Source organism: Acanthaster planci, linkage group LG02 (genome assembly GCF_054643075.1).
Source record: "Acanthaster planci isolate LZ-2023a linkage group LG02, COTS_SCS, whole genome shotgun sequence".
Lineage (NCBI taxonomy): Eukaryota > Metazoa > Echinodermata > Asteroidea > Valvatida > Acanthasteridae > Acanthaster > Acanthaster planci.
Genome location: NC_141778.1, coordinates 9,410,901 through 9,427,102, shown reverse-complemented (window position 1 = coordinate 9,427,102; position 16,202 = coordinate 9,410,901). Strand labels below are relative to the sequence as shown.

Genomic DNA, 16,202 nt, shown 5'->3' with positions numbered 1-16,202 from the left:
ATTTGTGGTCCCCATAATATCTATATTTCTTCCGCTTGACCCCTAAATAAGTACGGGTGTACAGCGCAGTGTACCGCACCGGCGAGCACCAGTGTACCAATTCTTGTTCCGTAGTGGTGCGAACATACTTATCATTCTTCACCTACAGTATTTTGTGGGGACCAAAACATTATGGGAACGGAAAAATGTCCCCACAACTCAGTCCTAGTTTGCCTAACAAAAGAAATGGTCCCCTTAACCCAGTGAAGGCCTACCCACTGCATTTCACAGCAAGAGGCACCAATTCACATTAGTGTACATACATGCAGCACACAGCAGTATGGACACCAGTGCACCGCTTTGCACTGCAGTGCACAGCAATAATCGCCTGTGCACAGCAGAGCAGTGCATAGCAGTTTGCAGCAGTTCACTGCAGGACAGAAGAAACATCATTTTGTAGCGCAGCAGTGTAAAGTAGAGCACAGAAATGCTCAACAACAGCAGTGCACCGCAGTGCAACACAGTGCACCGCAGTGCACCGCAGTGCACAGCAGTGCACCGCAGTGCTCAGATTGTAACAGTAAAGTACAGCCTGTAAAGCTTTGACTAGTAATGCATTAACAGCACACAAAATCCACTTCAAAATTTGCTCAAAATTGCTTTGCAGAGAAGTGCTATAGAAAGCACTATACAATCTCACCGTAGGCCATGGTTTGACCAGTCTTCTGGACCCAACAGATATGAATCCCTTAAACAGGTTAAAGTAAAATTATTTTTAACCCCTGACTCCATACTGGAATTAAAACTTGACAGATTCATATCTGTAATTCTTATTTAGCTGGCTCCAAGAGGTCAGTCAAACTATGGACAGTAGTGAACATTAATATACAAATACACATGTAAGTGCACAGCACGGTTGCTAAATAAACTAAGCCTGTCAACAAAACTTTTATCGATTTGCTATAAATATTTAAGTCTATTTGATTTGTTCATAATTTATTCAAGAAGTGTAATGGTGTCACATTTTTGGAGGGGGTGTGTAATAGTCCTGTTTCTCCCTCCTAATGTTATCACAATTTTATAAAGGTGTAAGAAGGTCCACAGGAAACAGGTGTCCATGAGTTTTCGTTTGCTGTGGCTTGTAAATCAGCAATTTTGTTCTTTGCTCCAGAATATGCAAGGCCAAATTTTACAGATGAAACCAAAAGAAACAGAAAATCAACCACAAACAAGTCCCTAGCAACTCGACGTGTGTGTTCGTGTGATGTTTCTCTCTTTTGGCGGAGGGATAGCACTGGCAAACTGTTTTTCCTGTTGAGGAAATCTCAAAATTGATGTTGGGCAAGGCTTATTCACTTCAGTTGCAAATCTGTAAAGTTTGGCCGAGATCACAATTTCCAATGCAAACAGTTTGCAAGCTTGAGTGTGGCAACCCTGTATGCTGTTGATGCTTGAGTGCTGTTGTCTTGGTAACTCATTTTGAAATCATTCAGAGAATTCACCTTTTTAATCTCCCATTTTTTGTTTTACATCCCTTTGTTTTGCCACCTGAAATGTTCATACATTGCATGGTAAGAAATCTCACCAAGTGGCCATTATTGAAACAGTTTCACTCCTGGACAGACAAAAAATAAAACACATGTTGTGTAAATGATAAGCAGAAGTAGGCAAAGTGTACTGACACAAATGAGCCTCTCTGAGGATGCAGATGGGTAAAAAATGTACCCAATGTTAGTGTCTGTTGGGTGTAAGTGGGTTATGAAGGGTGTTTGTTATGGATACAGGTGCGCAAATTGTACCAGATACATGTACATGTAAATGAGTAGCTGGGTGCAGTTGGGCTAACTGCACCCTACGATGAGTATCTGCCCGGGTATAATACAAGTTGGCAAACTGTATGTTATGGTACCTCATAGTGGACTTCTATTGGTTGACAACTGAGTAAACAGTACTCCACAATCTGTCTTGGGGTTAAATTGAAAGCTTTTGTAAGCCTATGACGAGTTCCAAATTGGTACAATTGGTATAGACACCTTGATACTTCTACATTGGTGCAAGCAGCCTAACAGCATCTTTTAATAAGATTTATAACCCTATCTTAAACTGGCTTTTACTGCTAACAGCACCCAGAAAATTTGGGCTGAGTGTGTTTTCTCTATTTGAAACTTATGCAGAAAGAATATTCTTGGAATGACTGAGTTCAAACCCTGGAACTCTGGATTGGTAGTCCAGTGCCTTTCCTATGTGATCATTATTATAACCAGTGTACAAAGCAAAGATCTTGTAATGATTTTGAGGATGCAAACCCAGCATCTCTGCATTACCAGTCCAGTGCAAACTGATGTAGCTAACCCCATTTCTGAATTGTTAAGATTCAGAAAAATTAAAGGATCATTGCTGGGTTCAGACCTTGGACCTCTAGATTACCGATCCAATGCCTTATCTGTGTGGCTAACTCGAATGTGATTGTCTTGCATCTGAAATTAAGCACAGGCAAATTTCAGTATCCAGACTGGGTTCAAACCCTAGATCCCTAGATTGCAAGTCCAGTGCTTCATATATGTTGTTAACTAAGTCACTGTTTTGTGTCTCTCAAGCCTGCTGAATGTGACAAAACTGTTCAGATGATCAAGAAGTACCCGCCTTTTGTGAATCGTTACATTGGCCGGAGCAACAACGGCATCCCGATGTTTGCTCAGGAGAGACTGGAAGAACGAGCCTCCAAGGTACACCTCACGCCTCATTTTGTCAACAAAAGTTCGAATTTCAATCCCAAAGGGAATAAATTCAGGTTTGTTTGGGCAAAAACCCATTGTAAAATAAAATAATATATCAGAACAGTAAGGTCGGAGAAATGGTACTGTCAACATCTCCAGTGACTCCAGTGTGAATCCTAACCAATGCAAGATGTTAGTAGGGTTTACCAGTTTCTACTTAAAAGGGTTTATTGTCAAAACAAGCTCCTGTCACCCCCTGCCCCTGTGATACAATCATTTTGCCATTTGAGTGCACTGTCCAAGCAGAGCACTGTTCCATAGTTCCCATTACAAACCCACCCAAAGGCAGGACTTGAACGGAGTGCTTGCAACTCCCTGTAAGCATCCTTCATGCGTTTTCTGTGTTTAATAACTTGACTAGACTCGTCAACAGGCTTCATTGTAGGATTAGTAATTGTTCACATTTTGTGCAGAGAATGGAGACTGTGAAGAAGCTGGAACAGGAACGGCTGGAGAGGCAGGCTACAGCATTCCAGGTACCTCATTATGTTGGATTTAGTATCTTTTGGTTGGTCGGTTGGTTGGTTGGTTGGTTGGTTGGTTGGTTGGTCGGTCGGTCGGTGGTTTACTCCACCAGGTAGCATTGAAGGCAGCACCCCACCTCCCCCTTCCTTCCTCCACCCACACCATCAGGCCTTACCCCTGACAAAGTGCTGGCTATGATAGTAAACATCCTGAGGACATTTTGCAAATCTTGGTTTTGGATGCAGCTTCAGGCTTTATAGTTCAAGAAATATAGTCCAATGCAGTATCGTTTTTGGCCGCAGAAGTATCAAGTTGTATATTGTGATGCAAACTTCTTGAATGGTTTCTTTCAGCAGTGTTGTATTGGAGTCCATCACAAGTCCAGCCTCAAGTCCCTTCACAAGGCCAGGCACAAGTCCCATGACTCCCATCACATGTCCAGCCACAAGGCCAGTCATAAGTAACAGGGTGAACAATGACAAAAGAATGCTTTTCTCACAGCTCGTGTGATTAGGTTGTGAATTGGCTTAAGACTGAATGACTTGTGATGGACTTACGGGGACTTGCATGGACTTGTGATGGAATTGTAGGGACTTCTGGTGGACTCGAATACAACACAGTCATTTGGGTCAGTAGTACTTCAAAGGGATTCTGGAACTAAAGATAAGGCCCCAGCCAGAGACAAATCCCTCATTTGAGAAATGGAATTGGCCTCATTTTGTATTCTCCTACCCATTGCCTGAACACCACATCTCAATGTCAATTTTTTTTCCTGTATCAAACCTTTAATTAATACTCCTTGTCCAGACCCAGCTCTCTGAAGAGGATGCCCACTTCCTGGCTTTATCCAGACACCTGCAACTGCAAGACAAGGAGGAGGGTCAATACAAGATGGACACGCCCACCCTGACCGTCCAATGCAACATACCAGGGACCCCTGGCTACCCCTTGCAAGTCAATTTCAGGCAGGGCTACACCCATCGCAGTAAGTTGCATAAACCAGCGTATGATATACATGGATGATTAAATTGGGAGGAGTCAAGTCTTCAACCCCCTCCCCAAACCCCACCCCACCAACAAAAAGCTTGTGCTGTAAAGCACATCTACACCCGTTACAGCTAGTTGCAGAATAAGACACAGCAGTGATTCTACGGGGAGAGATTAAGTCCACAAATCGTCCCCCATCAAACTTCTCCCCCCATCAAATCTCTATCCCAAATTCACATAACCTAAAGCTCCACCTCCCTACAGTGCCTGTTACCCCTGCTGGCAAACTTGGTCCATCTGTCGTCATGAGAGAAAGTTTTGGTCATCGATTCATTGTTCTTGGTTTCAAATATTTGCCAGATTCTACAATGATCAAAGGTCACCCTCTGAGTCTGGACCAGATAGGCGATGGTCTCCAGGAGGCAGACGGAAAGCAGGACACACCCCGCGTCACATCCTCAAGGCAGTCCCCTCGTAAGCTGGAGCCCATGAGTGATGCCAGAGTCCCGGGTGTGAGTCTTCACTCCAACTTAGATGGAAAGAGAATGGGTGTCGGGCAAGTTCAAGGGGCCTTCGTAGACCAGATCAGCTCTGATCTGAGAAACAGGGTGTCAGAAGGGGATTTTGTGGACCAAAGGGACCAACGAGAGCTGGCTGATCACAAGAGCAATATTGCAGTCAGCCCTGGCAAACTGGACGATGTGGAGGCGGGGAAGTCAATGGGTGCCCCAAACCAAGCCCAAGGGTTAAATAGAGGGAGGACTGTGACTGAGATGGATTTGAGGATGTTTAGGGCTGACATGGATGAAAATTGGCCAGATTCGAGCCGGACATCCTCCAACCGAACCCCAAGTGGGAGGGGAGACCAGAGTCGCATGCAGAGTGCAAAGAGCTATAGTGTCACCAATCCATGGCTAGGAGCCCGCAACCTCCATAATGGTAGCCGGTTCAATCTGCCCACTGGTGGTTCTTTTGGCCACGCCCCACCCCCTCTCAGGTCACTTCGGCATAGGCACCCCTCAGCCGTCAAGAAGAACCACATGGACCTGATTGAGCAGCAGTATGGCCGCTTCCTGTCTGGAGTGGACCCCAAGAGGGCACCCTCCACTGCTGCAAAGTACCTTCAAAGTCTAGCCAAAAGCGTGATTGACGGTGCCTCGACCAGTCAGCCCCAGACAGTTACTAAACAGGTGAAGAAGAAATGAAGAACACCAGCAAATCATGATAACACTGGCACGCATAAATGAGGAACTCATGTGTGACATGGCACATAAACACCAGAGCATGATTCAGTTGGTACTGAAGTACCCTTTCCTGACAAGTTTTGCCTAATTCAACACAAGAAGGCAAAATTGCCAAAGCACTTGATTGAATACTGGCCTAAAGATTGGCCAAAGAAAAATGACATTTATAACCACAATTCTGCCAGTAGTTTGTATCCATTTTGTTTCCTATTTTATACATTTTATTTATGTCATTCTGATATGAAATTTTTAACTTGAAATTCTTTCAGTGTGACTGACAATCAAAGATAACTAGTTTGTTTACTTCCAATTTGAACATTCCCTGATTTTACGTCCAGAATTGGAAATGGGATCAGTAGACGTTCTGATCAAAATCATGCCCAGCCCAACCAAGCTGTTGTAGACGGTTTTTCACAAGGGTCTTTACCTAACCTTACATGTTACCCCTGAGTAACTTTATCCTCCTTATGATACCATGGTTGGAGTGTGGTCTTGGTAACCCTGCTGAAATCCCCACCAATTCCTCCCGCTGTCCAATTTGACTATGAAACCATATCCTTGGTTTTCAACATACCTATGACAGTGACTTGCTGTTGTGTGTACATATTTCAAGATGCTGTATTCAGAATACAAACCTTCTATACATGTATTTATTAGTTCAATGTGATTTAGGTGAAGTTTGTTTGATTGGAATTGATTGGATTTCAGATTTATTTCTTTTCATTTTAAAACAATCAGATATGTTTCCTAAAGCTTTTTATTCATAAAACACTTCCTCGTTTGTTTATTCCGTCCTTCTGTTAAGAATATGATTGGATCTTTAATAAATCGAAACAATTTACTTTCATCATTTGTCTGTTTTGTTTCCTTGGTTTTTGTTTGATTGGGTTTTTTGTGTAATTGAATTTGTTGACAACTCGCCATTCAAACAAATGATGCTCAAAAGGAAGGAGATATAATTTTGCAGTAATTTGGACCATATCAATAATTAGCGAACGCCCCATTCCAAATGTTTTATATACAGTAGCCCCCCCCCGACTGACTGCCCCCCCTTCTCCCCCACTCAGAAATTTGGGGTGGAAAAGTTTCCTGTGGTCAGTGTTCTGTGACCGAACCCCATTGAGTGACCCCCTTCGGAAAAAAAACGGGCCTCGCCCATGCACATCGCTTCCTGTCTTCTGTTGTATTGTAAAGTAGTATTAACGACCATCAGTCATTAATTTGTAGTTTACTCTCCCATCTTCAGCCTTATTTATAGCAGACCTGCATTGGCTATTTCTTTTTCCTCAGAGGACTTAATCGAACTTCCTTTCAATCATTTCGAAGAGCAACAGGGTACTTTAATTTCGGGAATATCACAGGTTACGTTATTTACCCTGTGCTCATAGATTTGCTGCAGTTTTCATCTTGTCATGCTGTATCGGGGATTTGTACACCACATTGCGTGCCAGAGCGTGTTTACGTAGAGGATAATGCCGGAGGTGCGCGACATTCATGGGTAGGAATGGGCCCGAGGGTATTGTGGGACTTAACCTGCACCTGAGACTGGGACGTCACGCTATTGTTTCCAACGCTTCATTATTTTGTACGAATGGAGCGTCTTTGTTTCAAAGAGAGTAGGTCTACAAGTGTTTTGTTACGGAAGGCCTTAATACATTCCTTGGATTTAATAGTAGACAACAACTCAAATGCATGGAACAATCCATACATTCTGTACCGTGGTAAAAAAATTGCAGCCACGCTTCGGGACGTATTTGCAGCCACACTTCGGGACATACGTAAATGGTCACATCATCTACATCTACGCTGATGCTCGGCAAAGTCCACTTCTGGATATTAACGCTGAGATGAAGCGAGGTGCATGTGAAGCAAGGGGGCGTTATTTTTGTGCGAAAGAAATGAAGAAAACATTAAGAACAAGTAAAAAAAGAGCTCCCATCTTGGGGCTAGTTGGCAGAAATGAATGCCTTAAAGACGTCCACCGATTGAGCTGTTATGACGTCTACAGGAAGGGCATTCCAGAGCCGCCCGCTGTTGGCATGGATGAGAACTTATAGATGTCTTTTGGAGGAGTGAGTTGTGACAGGCTGGTATCGTGCCGGTTGGTAATTTCTGAGTCTGGTATTTGTCGTGGGTGTCAGGAACTGATGTTGCTTAATTGCAGTGAGGTTATGAGAAATCTTGTATAGCATGGTTTTGATGGCCACTTCCCTCCTGGATTGGAGTTAAGCCCTCTGCAGTTTTTTCAGCATTTCGCTCATGCTTTCCGTTCTTTGGTAAATGTTATGTACAAATTTAGCTGCTTTCTTTTGGATGGCTTCTACCTGGTTGATTGTTATTTGATGGTGGGGATTCCAAACAGTAGAGAAGTATTCTTGATGTGGTCTGACCAGAGAGATGTAAGCTTGTTGTTTCAAGCGTGGGTGACAGTGCTTCAAATTCCGCTTAATAAGCCCGAGCATCCAGTTGGCCTTTAAGGTGATGTTTGATATGTGTTTCTTCCAGGAGAGTTTGGATGTGAAGCTTAAACCAGGACCATTTACCCACTGGGGATGTGTAACTTAAGCTCAGAGCTGGTTCAGTGCGTGTTACGGCCGGCACAATATCAAAGCAGAAATTAAGTTGGATTATGTAACACTTTCTCTAATAATAAACATGAAATTCCTGTCTACCACTTTGTTTTCTTGTAATATTTTAAGTCTGGGTACACCCTTTCTAAAAATATGCTGCTCAAGATATTTCATCATATACATTCTGAGAAAAGTGTACCACAAAATTGGGGAATTTTGCCTCATTAAAACTTCGTTTCTCCTTGAAATCGAAAAATGAAGAAGATTTATTCGTCAAAACGAATAGATGTAAGCACCGCGTCGGCGCGTCGCGTAGTCTCGACATAACCACGGCTGCACTGTACATGCTGCATGCTGCAACCCGTGTCATGTGGTCGCGAGTTTTTTCGAGAAAGTCGAGATTGCCTGCGGGGGTCAATAACAATCCGTAACACGCATGGAACCAAGGTCGCACATGTGTTTGCACTGGGGCCGCTCACGGTTGCACATCCCTGGGTAAATGGTCCGTGCTTAAACCGAGGTAAGGATGTTCATTAACTGGCGTCAGTGCATCATTACCCAAGTGGTAGTCAAAGTTTTTGTTGTTTATGCGGTGGGAGACTTGCATCACATGGCAATTATCCGAGTTGAACATCATTTGCCACTTTGCTGACCAAGAATGCAGGGTATCAAGATCTTTTTGAAGAACTCTGCAGTCATCCACAGTGTTAACTGACCGATACATAAGACAATCATCGGCAAATAGGCGTAAAGATGAAGTGATAGATTTTGATACGTTGTTGATGAATGTTAAGAATAGCATGGACCTAGTACCGTACCTTTGGGCACTCCAGAAAGAACATCTGTCCACTACGAGGCTTCACCATCTACCACAACTCGTTGGGCTTTGGTAGTGAGGAAGTTGTTGAACCAATTGAAGAGAGAGCCAGGCACTCCATAGTGATGTAATTTAAGGAGGAGCCTTTGGTAGGGCACTTAGTCGATAGCATTGGAGAAGTCAAGAAAAGTGGCGTCTGTTTGCTTTCTGTCATCCAGGGCTTCGGCAAAATCATGGGCAACGGTGATCAGCTGTGACTCACAAGAGCGACCATGGCGGAATCCATATTGACTTTCAGTTAATATCTCATGATCGTCGTAGTGGACCATCACTTTTCTACAGATGATGTGCTCGAGGATTTTACATGCTATTGATATAAGCGATACTGGTCGGTTTTTGGCGGCTACTCTGCATCCCCTTTCTTGTATATTATGAGCACTATGTTGGCGATCCTCCAGTCATGAGGGACTTCACCAGTATCCAGTGACTGCTGAAAGATAGATGCCAAAATAGGGGAAACTTCCTCTTCCATATCTTTCAAAAAGCGGGCTGGAATTGAGTCAGGACCTGTTGCCTTGGTGGTGTTGATTTTCTTCAGCAATTTACACACACCATCCACAGAGATCTCTATATCCTGGACCTCAGAAATAGGAGTCTCGACAATTGACAGCAGATCAGACAAGTTTTCAGAAGTGAAGGAAGATTTAAACTGTATATCCAAGATCCTGACTATGCCTTTGTTGAAACCATCCTGTTATTGTGTGTCAAGGGTAAAATGTTCGGGTTATCTTGCCGCTTCGCTTTGATGAAGCGCCAGAAATTTTATTCTGTTGGTTGTTGTAACCGTTTAACTTGCGGTTGGTGTACGACCAGTATGAGGCTTTGATCTTTTTCTGCACAATCTTACGAAATGACTTAAACTGATCCCAGTCATCTCTAGAATTAGAAGCTTTTGCCTTGTACATTAATTCTGGCCTTCTTTATGATCATTCGAATGAGGGGGCGAGGGTGTAGTCCAGGGTCGACTAGCTCTAGATCTTGAAATCTTGCTGGGATGTTTTTCTCCATTGTATGCGGAGTAAAAATTTTCAGCAGTATAGCCAGCTCTCATAGGTGGATCGCTGAGATGTATATGATTGAAGAACTCCTCATGGAAGAGGTTGGCTATTTTAGCCTACAATGTGGAAGCAATACCTCCGAACGAATGGAGGGCTATCGCCTTTATCGCTCCTTTCATGTAAAGTAATGGAGCGGCGAAACAACAGTGTGACGTCACAGGTGGAGGTTAACGAGCCATATCAAAACACAGTACTTCCATCATGAAGTGCCTCTGCCATCCGCCCAGCTGAGAGGTTTCGGTGTGTCGTCAAGAACCACATCTCGGTAGCCCGAAGACGTTCCTGCCTGATCCTGCGATCATCCAGCTCTCACATCCGTATGTACAGCATTTTTAACAAAGGTAATCTTGTCGCGACCTCGGGTGATGCCACGGCGAACTTCCATTTTAATGTAAGCTGTCTCTGCCATCCTGATCCGGTGCTTTACCTCTCTGTCTATCGGAACTGTCTGTGGGACTTGTTTAAATTAAGCACCTTTGTGTTACAACTTGAGTTTGCTGCTGGCTTTAAAAGTACCATTACAAATGACTTCTCCTTGTTGATATCAAGTCCCTATTTCCACTTGCATCTACCACGCCAACGATGAGGTCTTGCCATTTTTGCCCCATTTCTATTATTGTATATTCTGCATAACGACGTTTACATCCCTAAACAAACTCTTAGCATCAACTCTGTATAGGCCTACAGTGAGAAGAAATCAGTTAACAGGATCCTGCGTTGGCTTACTACCCTTTCCACTATTACACACTCGCTCACTGTCCCACTAAAATATGTCTGACAGCTGCCTGTTAATCCCAGTACAAGTTCTTGGTCAACTGGTCATCTTTACCTCCCGGCCAATGTAAAGTGCCACTAGCATCAAGTGGCAGGATGCCTAACTCATCCAAAACCTTCACATAATCGAAGAAGCATACAGCTACGTGTTTTTGTTTTGTTTTGTTTTAGATGAGACTTGAGGCTATGCATGGTTGAAGTGATAACTATGGACAATTTTGCGGTGACACCATGTGGATATATTTCTCTTTTGTGAGTGTGTGTGGTTCTGAGAAGAACCGGGGTTCACTCGATGTTTCGGACAGTATGCTCCCACATTCGTTCTGATCAAAATTATGCCCTTCCCTCTCTTTTGAAGAGCGATTGACGCCCATGCCGATACTTGATCGTGTGGTTATGACCGCGTAACATTGTGGAGATTCAAACTGTGTCGAATTGCATGTGAAATCCCTTTTGAAAATTGTTCAGACTCTTAATGTGACGAACTTGAAATATTTGAAATCGTAAAAGAGATTTTCATTTACGTATACATGATCATCGCAGTTGTGCTGATGTCAGCTTGCAGCATTTGTTATTGTACTTTTCTCCTCATTCCTTGTTAGATTTTTAAAATTAATTGAGCAAACTGAGCATGGGTCAGACAGTCCTACGTGGGACTCTGGTTCTGGGTTTTGACATTTTCTTGATTGGACCATTTTCTCCTTATCAGTGATGAAGCACACAGAAAAATGATAGAAACCGTCCATTGGGGCACTGTTTCCATCCCGTAACTTGGGACTTACCGGATTTGTGTGTGTGAGGGCGCCACCTATGCGGTGATATGGCTGATGGCGCCCTTCCTGCATACTACTCGGGAAAAATTGATCGCACTGGTAGCCAGAAGAAATGCATCTGTTGCAAAATGAAGTGAACGTTCTATGTTAAAAAAATAAAACAAAGCTACATTCTTACCATCAAAACTGCATGGGCCGTTTGTCAGTAGGGGTACTGATGAGGTTTTCTGTTCATGTTCTTTGTTAATGTAACTCGAGGTCGAGTTCGGGCGGCCTATTCTCAACACAGGTTCTTCGTTCTCGCGCTCGAACGGTGGGAACACGACTCAAGAACCGTGTTCTCGGAACAGCTTTGGATCACACACCTCCTCCTCGTCAGGGTTTTACAAGAACACACGGAAAAACTCGTGAGATTTTGATTTTTGAACATCTGCAAACATGGCAAAAAGTACAGTGATGGCTTACAAAGCCAGAGGCTACATGTATACGAAATTTTGCTAAAGTAACATTAACTATTCTTCATAACACAGAAATGAATGTTCCTGTTTAAACAGAAAAGAATCCAGCCCAGTTATCCAAACATTAACTCTCGAATAACGTACTTGGACGCCGCCATGTTGCATGTTGCTTGTGACTAACTACCAGCAATAACCATTGTACGTTACCGGCGTTTGAGCGGCTGATTCAAGAACAACAAATTAAGCTGTTCGTGAACATACGAGAACAAGCCGCCCGAACTCAGCCTTTGGGTCATAATAAAGTTGTACTGTCTGTTTTAGGTTAACACGAAAAAAAAATCTCTATATTGTTTCCTTTACGGGAGATGGGTGAGGTAAACGAAATTGCACAACACATTCGTTTCTTATCAAAGTTCCAAGCAAATTACAGTGATATGATTCACTAGTAATTTCCCGGAAGTTATATTGTGACATCCTTGACGTCCGAGCTCACCTGTTAAGGAACTGCTACATTAAAAGCTTCGAAAAGCTTTTTTTTTTGTTACTCATCACCTTTGAAGAAAATATACCGGGTGGTTTTTACAAACTAATGTTAAAATGAGAGCATAGGGGATATAAAAGTAGTAGATGAAATGTAAGTTTCAAAACAATCAACATTCATCGTGATTAAATATTTACAGTTTGACGATACCTTAACCAGTACACCATTAATATCGAAAATAATATCACTGCGCAGGAGCTCTCTTGATCGATCCGTGCATGCACAGAACCCCCCCCCCCATCCGCGCATAACATATAAATTAATTGTGCGCGAAAGGAAATAGTTCCAGTCTTCGCTAGCTAGCGCAGTGTGACATTCGGTGAAACTTTTGAGAGGAGGTTTGTCACATTCTTGAACAGTCAATCGGGAAGAAATAACCGGGCCGGTCGGCCGATAACACCATGAGGCTTTTTGTACAGATATGGATGATTCTAGCTTTATTCTTGGTCGAGAAGAACGTCGTAAAGGTAGGGGAATTCATCGTAGATATTTTCGAAGTTGCGAAAATGTGTATGTTACGTGCGTGTGAACTGTGTGTACATAGCGAGCTGTATATAGGCCTACGTACGGTAGCCTACCCTACGAAGTACTAAGTACCGTACATTGTACATGTACATGTTGTACGTCAATGCAGTAAAGTGCAAGTGTGGGGTTGGCAAGTTTGGACATGTCAAACTGGTCAGGACCCCTTCCAACACAAAGGTAACGGCATCATGTTCATTGCCCTGCCCCAATTTATTTGGAAATTTCAAATTGCAAATTGTGATAAATTGTGACTTTCTTACTGATAAACCACTAACTGGCAATATAAATTTGAATCCACCGTGTGTCGTGCTAAAACACAGTTCCCCTCATAATTTCGAGGTTCATTACCATTATTTGCGTCCCTGTTCCTATAATAAGAAATCATAGTCAACTTTCTCAAACTAACTATTTGACCTTAAGGAACCATTTTTACTCAATCCCGATATGCCTAGTTTAGGTAAATTTTGACAATATTTAAGCAATAAAACTTCAAATTTCTAAACCAAGTCTGGCAAAAGACAACCACTCAGTCGAATCATGCAATTTTGTTTTTCCCTGTAAACTCAAAACCTTGCCCTCTCTTCACAACATCAACCATAACGTGTGTGACGCGTGACGGTATAGTCACCAGGTCCCTAATTTTGTCACCTATAAGAACAGGGTCCCCAAATATACAGTTCCCCATGGATTTTCAGATTGCACAGATTTCACTTGCACTATGGCCGATTACTTTGCTGGTGCAGCTTTACTTCAGGAGTGTGTTTGCAAATTGACAAAGTTTTTCTGGGGTGTGGAAGTTTCACAATCCTTCCAAGGGGAGTAGGCCTGTGCCATAATATCCGTGACCATGTAGTCGCCAGGTCCCTAATTTCGCTACCTCTTGTCAAGTCTGATTGGTTTTCACAGTAGGTCTTAGTGGTGAAATAAAGGGCCTGGCTACTTTTTGTTCTGAGTTGAAGTTTCCCTCGCAGACGAAAGAAAGAAAGGCTGGTGAGAAGTTTTCCAACTGGGTTCCTGTATGCACTCAGTGCACACGTGAAGGCCACACATTCTAGCATATATTCGTTGCATGTACTCAGTGTGCCCCGCTCTAAATGCCCTTAAACTTGCATGCCTACTCAGTGAGGACCTACCAAAGGACCGTCATTTTTATTGAAAAACACGCCCTCTTTTGTAACCCGTTCAGAGCATTAGTTACGATAATAGCCTAGTAATCAAGTGTTTATAGGTTATGGAACAGAACAAGGCTACCGGTACCCCTGGAAGTCTGGGGTTCATTGTCTGCACATGAGAGTGCAGCTTCTTTTTAGAGGGCCATGACCCCTGTTGCTCCCATTTCCCCCATCCTTTCAATCTGCCCATGGTTGGAGTTGCTTCAGAAGCTTTTTTCACGTTTCATGTGCACGTGCTCAGAAGATTTAATCAAGGGGAACAAATTGATGACAAGAACTTTGCGTAATGTTTGGCAAATTGCTGCTTGCGATTGTTCTTGTAGACAATTTGTTGCCTTCTAGCCTTGCTCACTTCATCCTGCAGTGGTGCTACAATCAGCATGGCGATGGAACGGGAGATTGGTTTATTGTCAGATGATGGAATGTACTGTCAGTAAGCGTACAGTACTGAAATGGAAAGAGAAACTTCAGTCATCTAAATGTTTGTTACAGCACAGAATGAAGTACATGTACCAGTACTAACGGTATACATGTAGTTTCCACAATGTTAAAAAAGACAAAGTGGCAATATTGCAGTACATGTAGTGATAACGAATGGGTCAAAGGTTTGTCTGCTACTGGCTCCATTGAAAACAGTGTATTGGTGCAAGGCGTCTCCTACGTAACTAAGCATAAGCTTGCCACGAATCACAAGGTACATGTATAGCAGTTGTGTCTGTAGCGTGGAGAATTCACATTGTTATGTTCATGTGAATTGAAAAAACTCTGTGTACCAGATGTTATTCAAATTTAACTGGCAAAAGGCTCATTGTGCAGAAGTCCGGAAGATAAGAACCTTGATGCTGTGGGTCTGTGCTTTGCAGGATTGTACCGCTCTCATGCTGGTACAGTGAAATCAAGCCTACAAACATGGCATTCAGGCATTACTAAATTTCCTGTTGATGACTGCTGCCGTGGGAGGTTGAAACGTAGTTGCTGGCCATTTGTGGTTGAAAATGGGAGAACCTGAAAACACAAGCCCTGTAACTACGGTAACTGTCTGTAGTGAAACCAAGGTGAACACAATTCATGACCAACTTGTACATGTACATGTACTTGTCCCCAGGCCAAGGTTTAAAAACTCATCAATCAAGGATAATAATAGTCATTACTGCCCACAAGCAGCCAGCGGCATTTAAAGGACATTTACACACAGACTGTATAGTGAGTTTATCATCTTCGCTTTTAATATTATGGGCCCATTTGGGTTGTAGATAAAGAGTGGCACCTTGAAACTGATTTGCATACGTACAAAACAGGATGTTCTAAAAATGCCTAAAGAATAAAAGTTTCAACAGTCCTACCGTTTGCTTCATGTTCTTTTGAAGCTATTTATATTTATGGCTTTTTCAAGCGTTTCATTCGTTAATGTGAGTTGGATGTGCTTGACAAAACCTTCCGCCTTGAAAGTCACTTGTGTGGCACATCAGGAAATGTGTATTCTATTTCGGGTGCAAGGATTTTGTAAGGATTTGTGAAAAGGGTCATACTTTTATTTTGTTTTGTTTCATGATAGTTTTGATTGTGAAGGAACTGTTGGCTATCCAAGTAACTAGGGCTTGGGATATAAAGATTTGAAGGACAGGTTTCTTGAGTGTATTCTGAAGCAGTGTTCTAGCCAGGATGAAATTAAAGGATAGGGGCATCTGCCCGACGCGCCGGATGGGGGAGGGGTGTTGGGACTGGATATTATTTGACACCCGAGGGCGCTGTTTAAAATTTATTATGTTAAATATAACAGCTTTGTTTTAAGCTCCCATTACCCAAATCCGTGTCATTCAGTCATTGTAACAAGCAAAATTATCAGTTTTACACTTTATTTTCTACCCTTTTCTCTACTTTTTTGGGGGGGGGGTTTGCTTTGTGTTTTTGTTTAGCTTTTGCTGAGGAAATCTTAGGCAAATGTCTAATACATGTAAATATCTGGTCCGTATTTCATTACTACACAATTGTATTTTACATG

General features: G+C 42.7%; 2 protein-coding genes across 25 annotated transcripts in view; both read left to right on the top strand.

Annotated features, from left to right (window-relative positions):
* Positions 1-6,299, top strand: part of LOC110987635 (uncharacterized) — a 41,763-nt gene extending 35,464 nt beyond the window's left edge. For all 22 annotated transcript variants that reach the window (XM_087132775.1, XM_087132774.1, XM_087132765.1 and 19 more), the window contains 4 exons: positions 2,577-2,705; positions 3,170-3,232; positions 4,029-4,206; positions 4,569-6,299. In XM_087132775.1, the coding sequence (XP_086988901.1) occupies positions 2,577-2,705; positions 3,170-3,232; positions 4,029-4,206; positions 4,569-5,413 (1,215 nt within the window). In that variant the 3' untranslated portion in view covers positions 5,414-6,299. The remainder of the gene's footprint in view (positions 1-2,576; positions 2,706-3,169; positions 3,233-4,028; positions 4,207-4,568) is intronic.
* Positions 6,300-12,770: 6,471 nt separating this feature from the next.
* Positions 12,771-16,202, top strand: part of LOC110987997 (uncharacterized) — a 54,296-nt gene continuing 50,864 nt past the window's right edge. For 2 of the 3 annotated variants that reach the window (XM_022251221.2, XM_022251220.2), the window contains exon 1: positions 12,771-12,970. In XM_022251221.2, coding sequence (XP_022106913.2) covers positions 12,905-12,970 — 66 coding nt within the window. In that variant the 5' untranslated portion in view covers positions 12,771-12,904. The remainder of the gene's footprint in view (positions 12,971-16,202) is intronic. The other variant, XM_022251222.2, reaches the window with a different exon arrangement.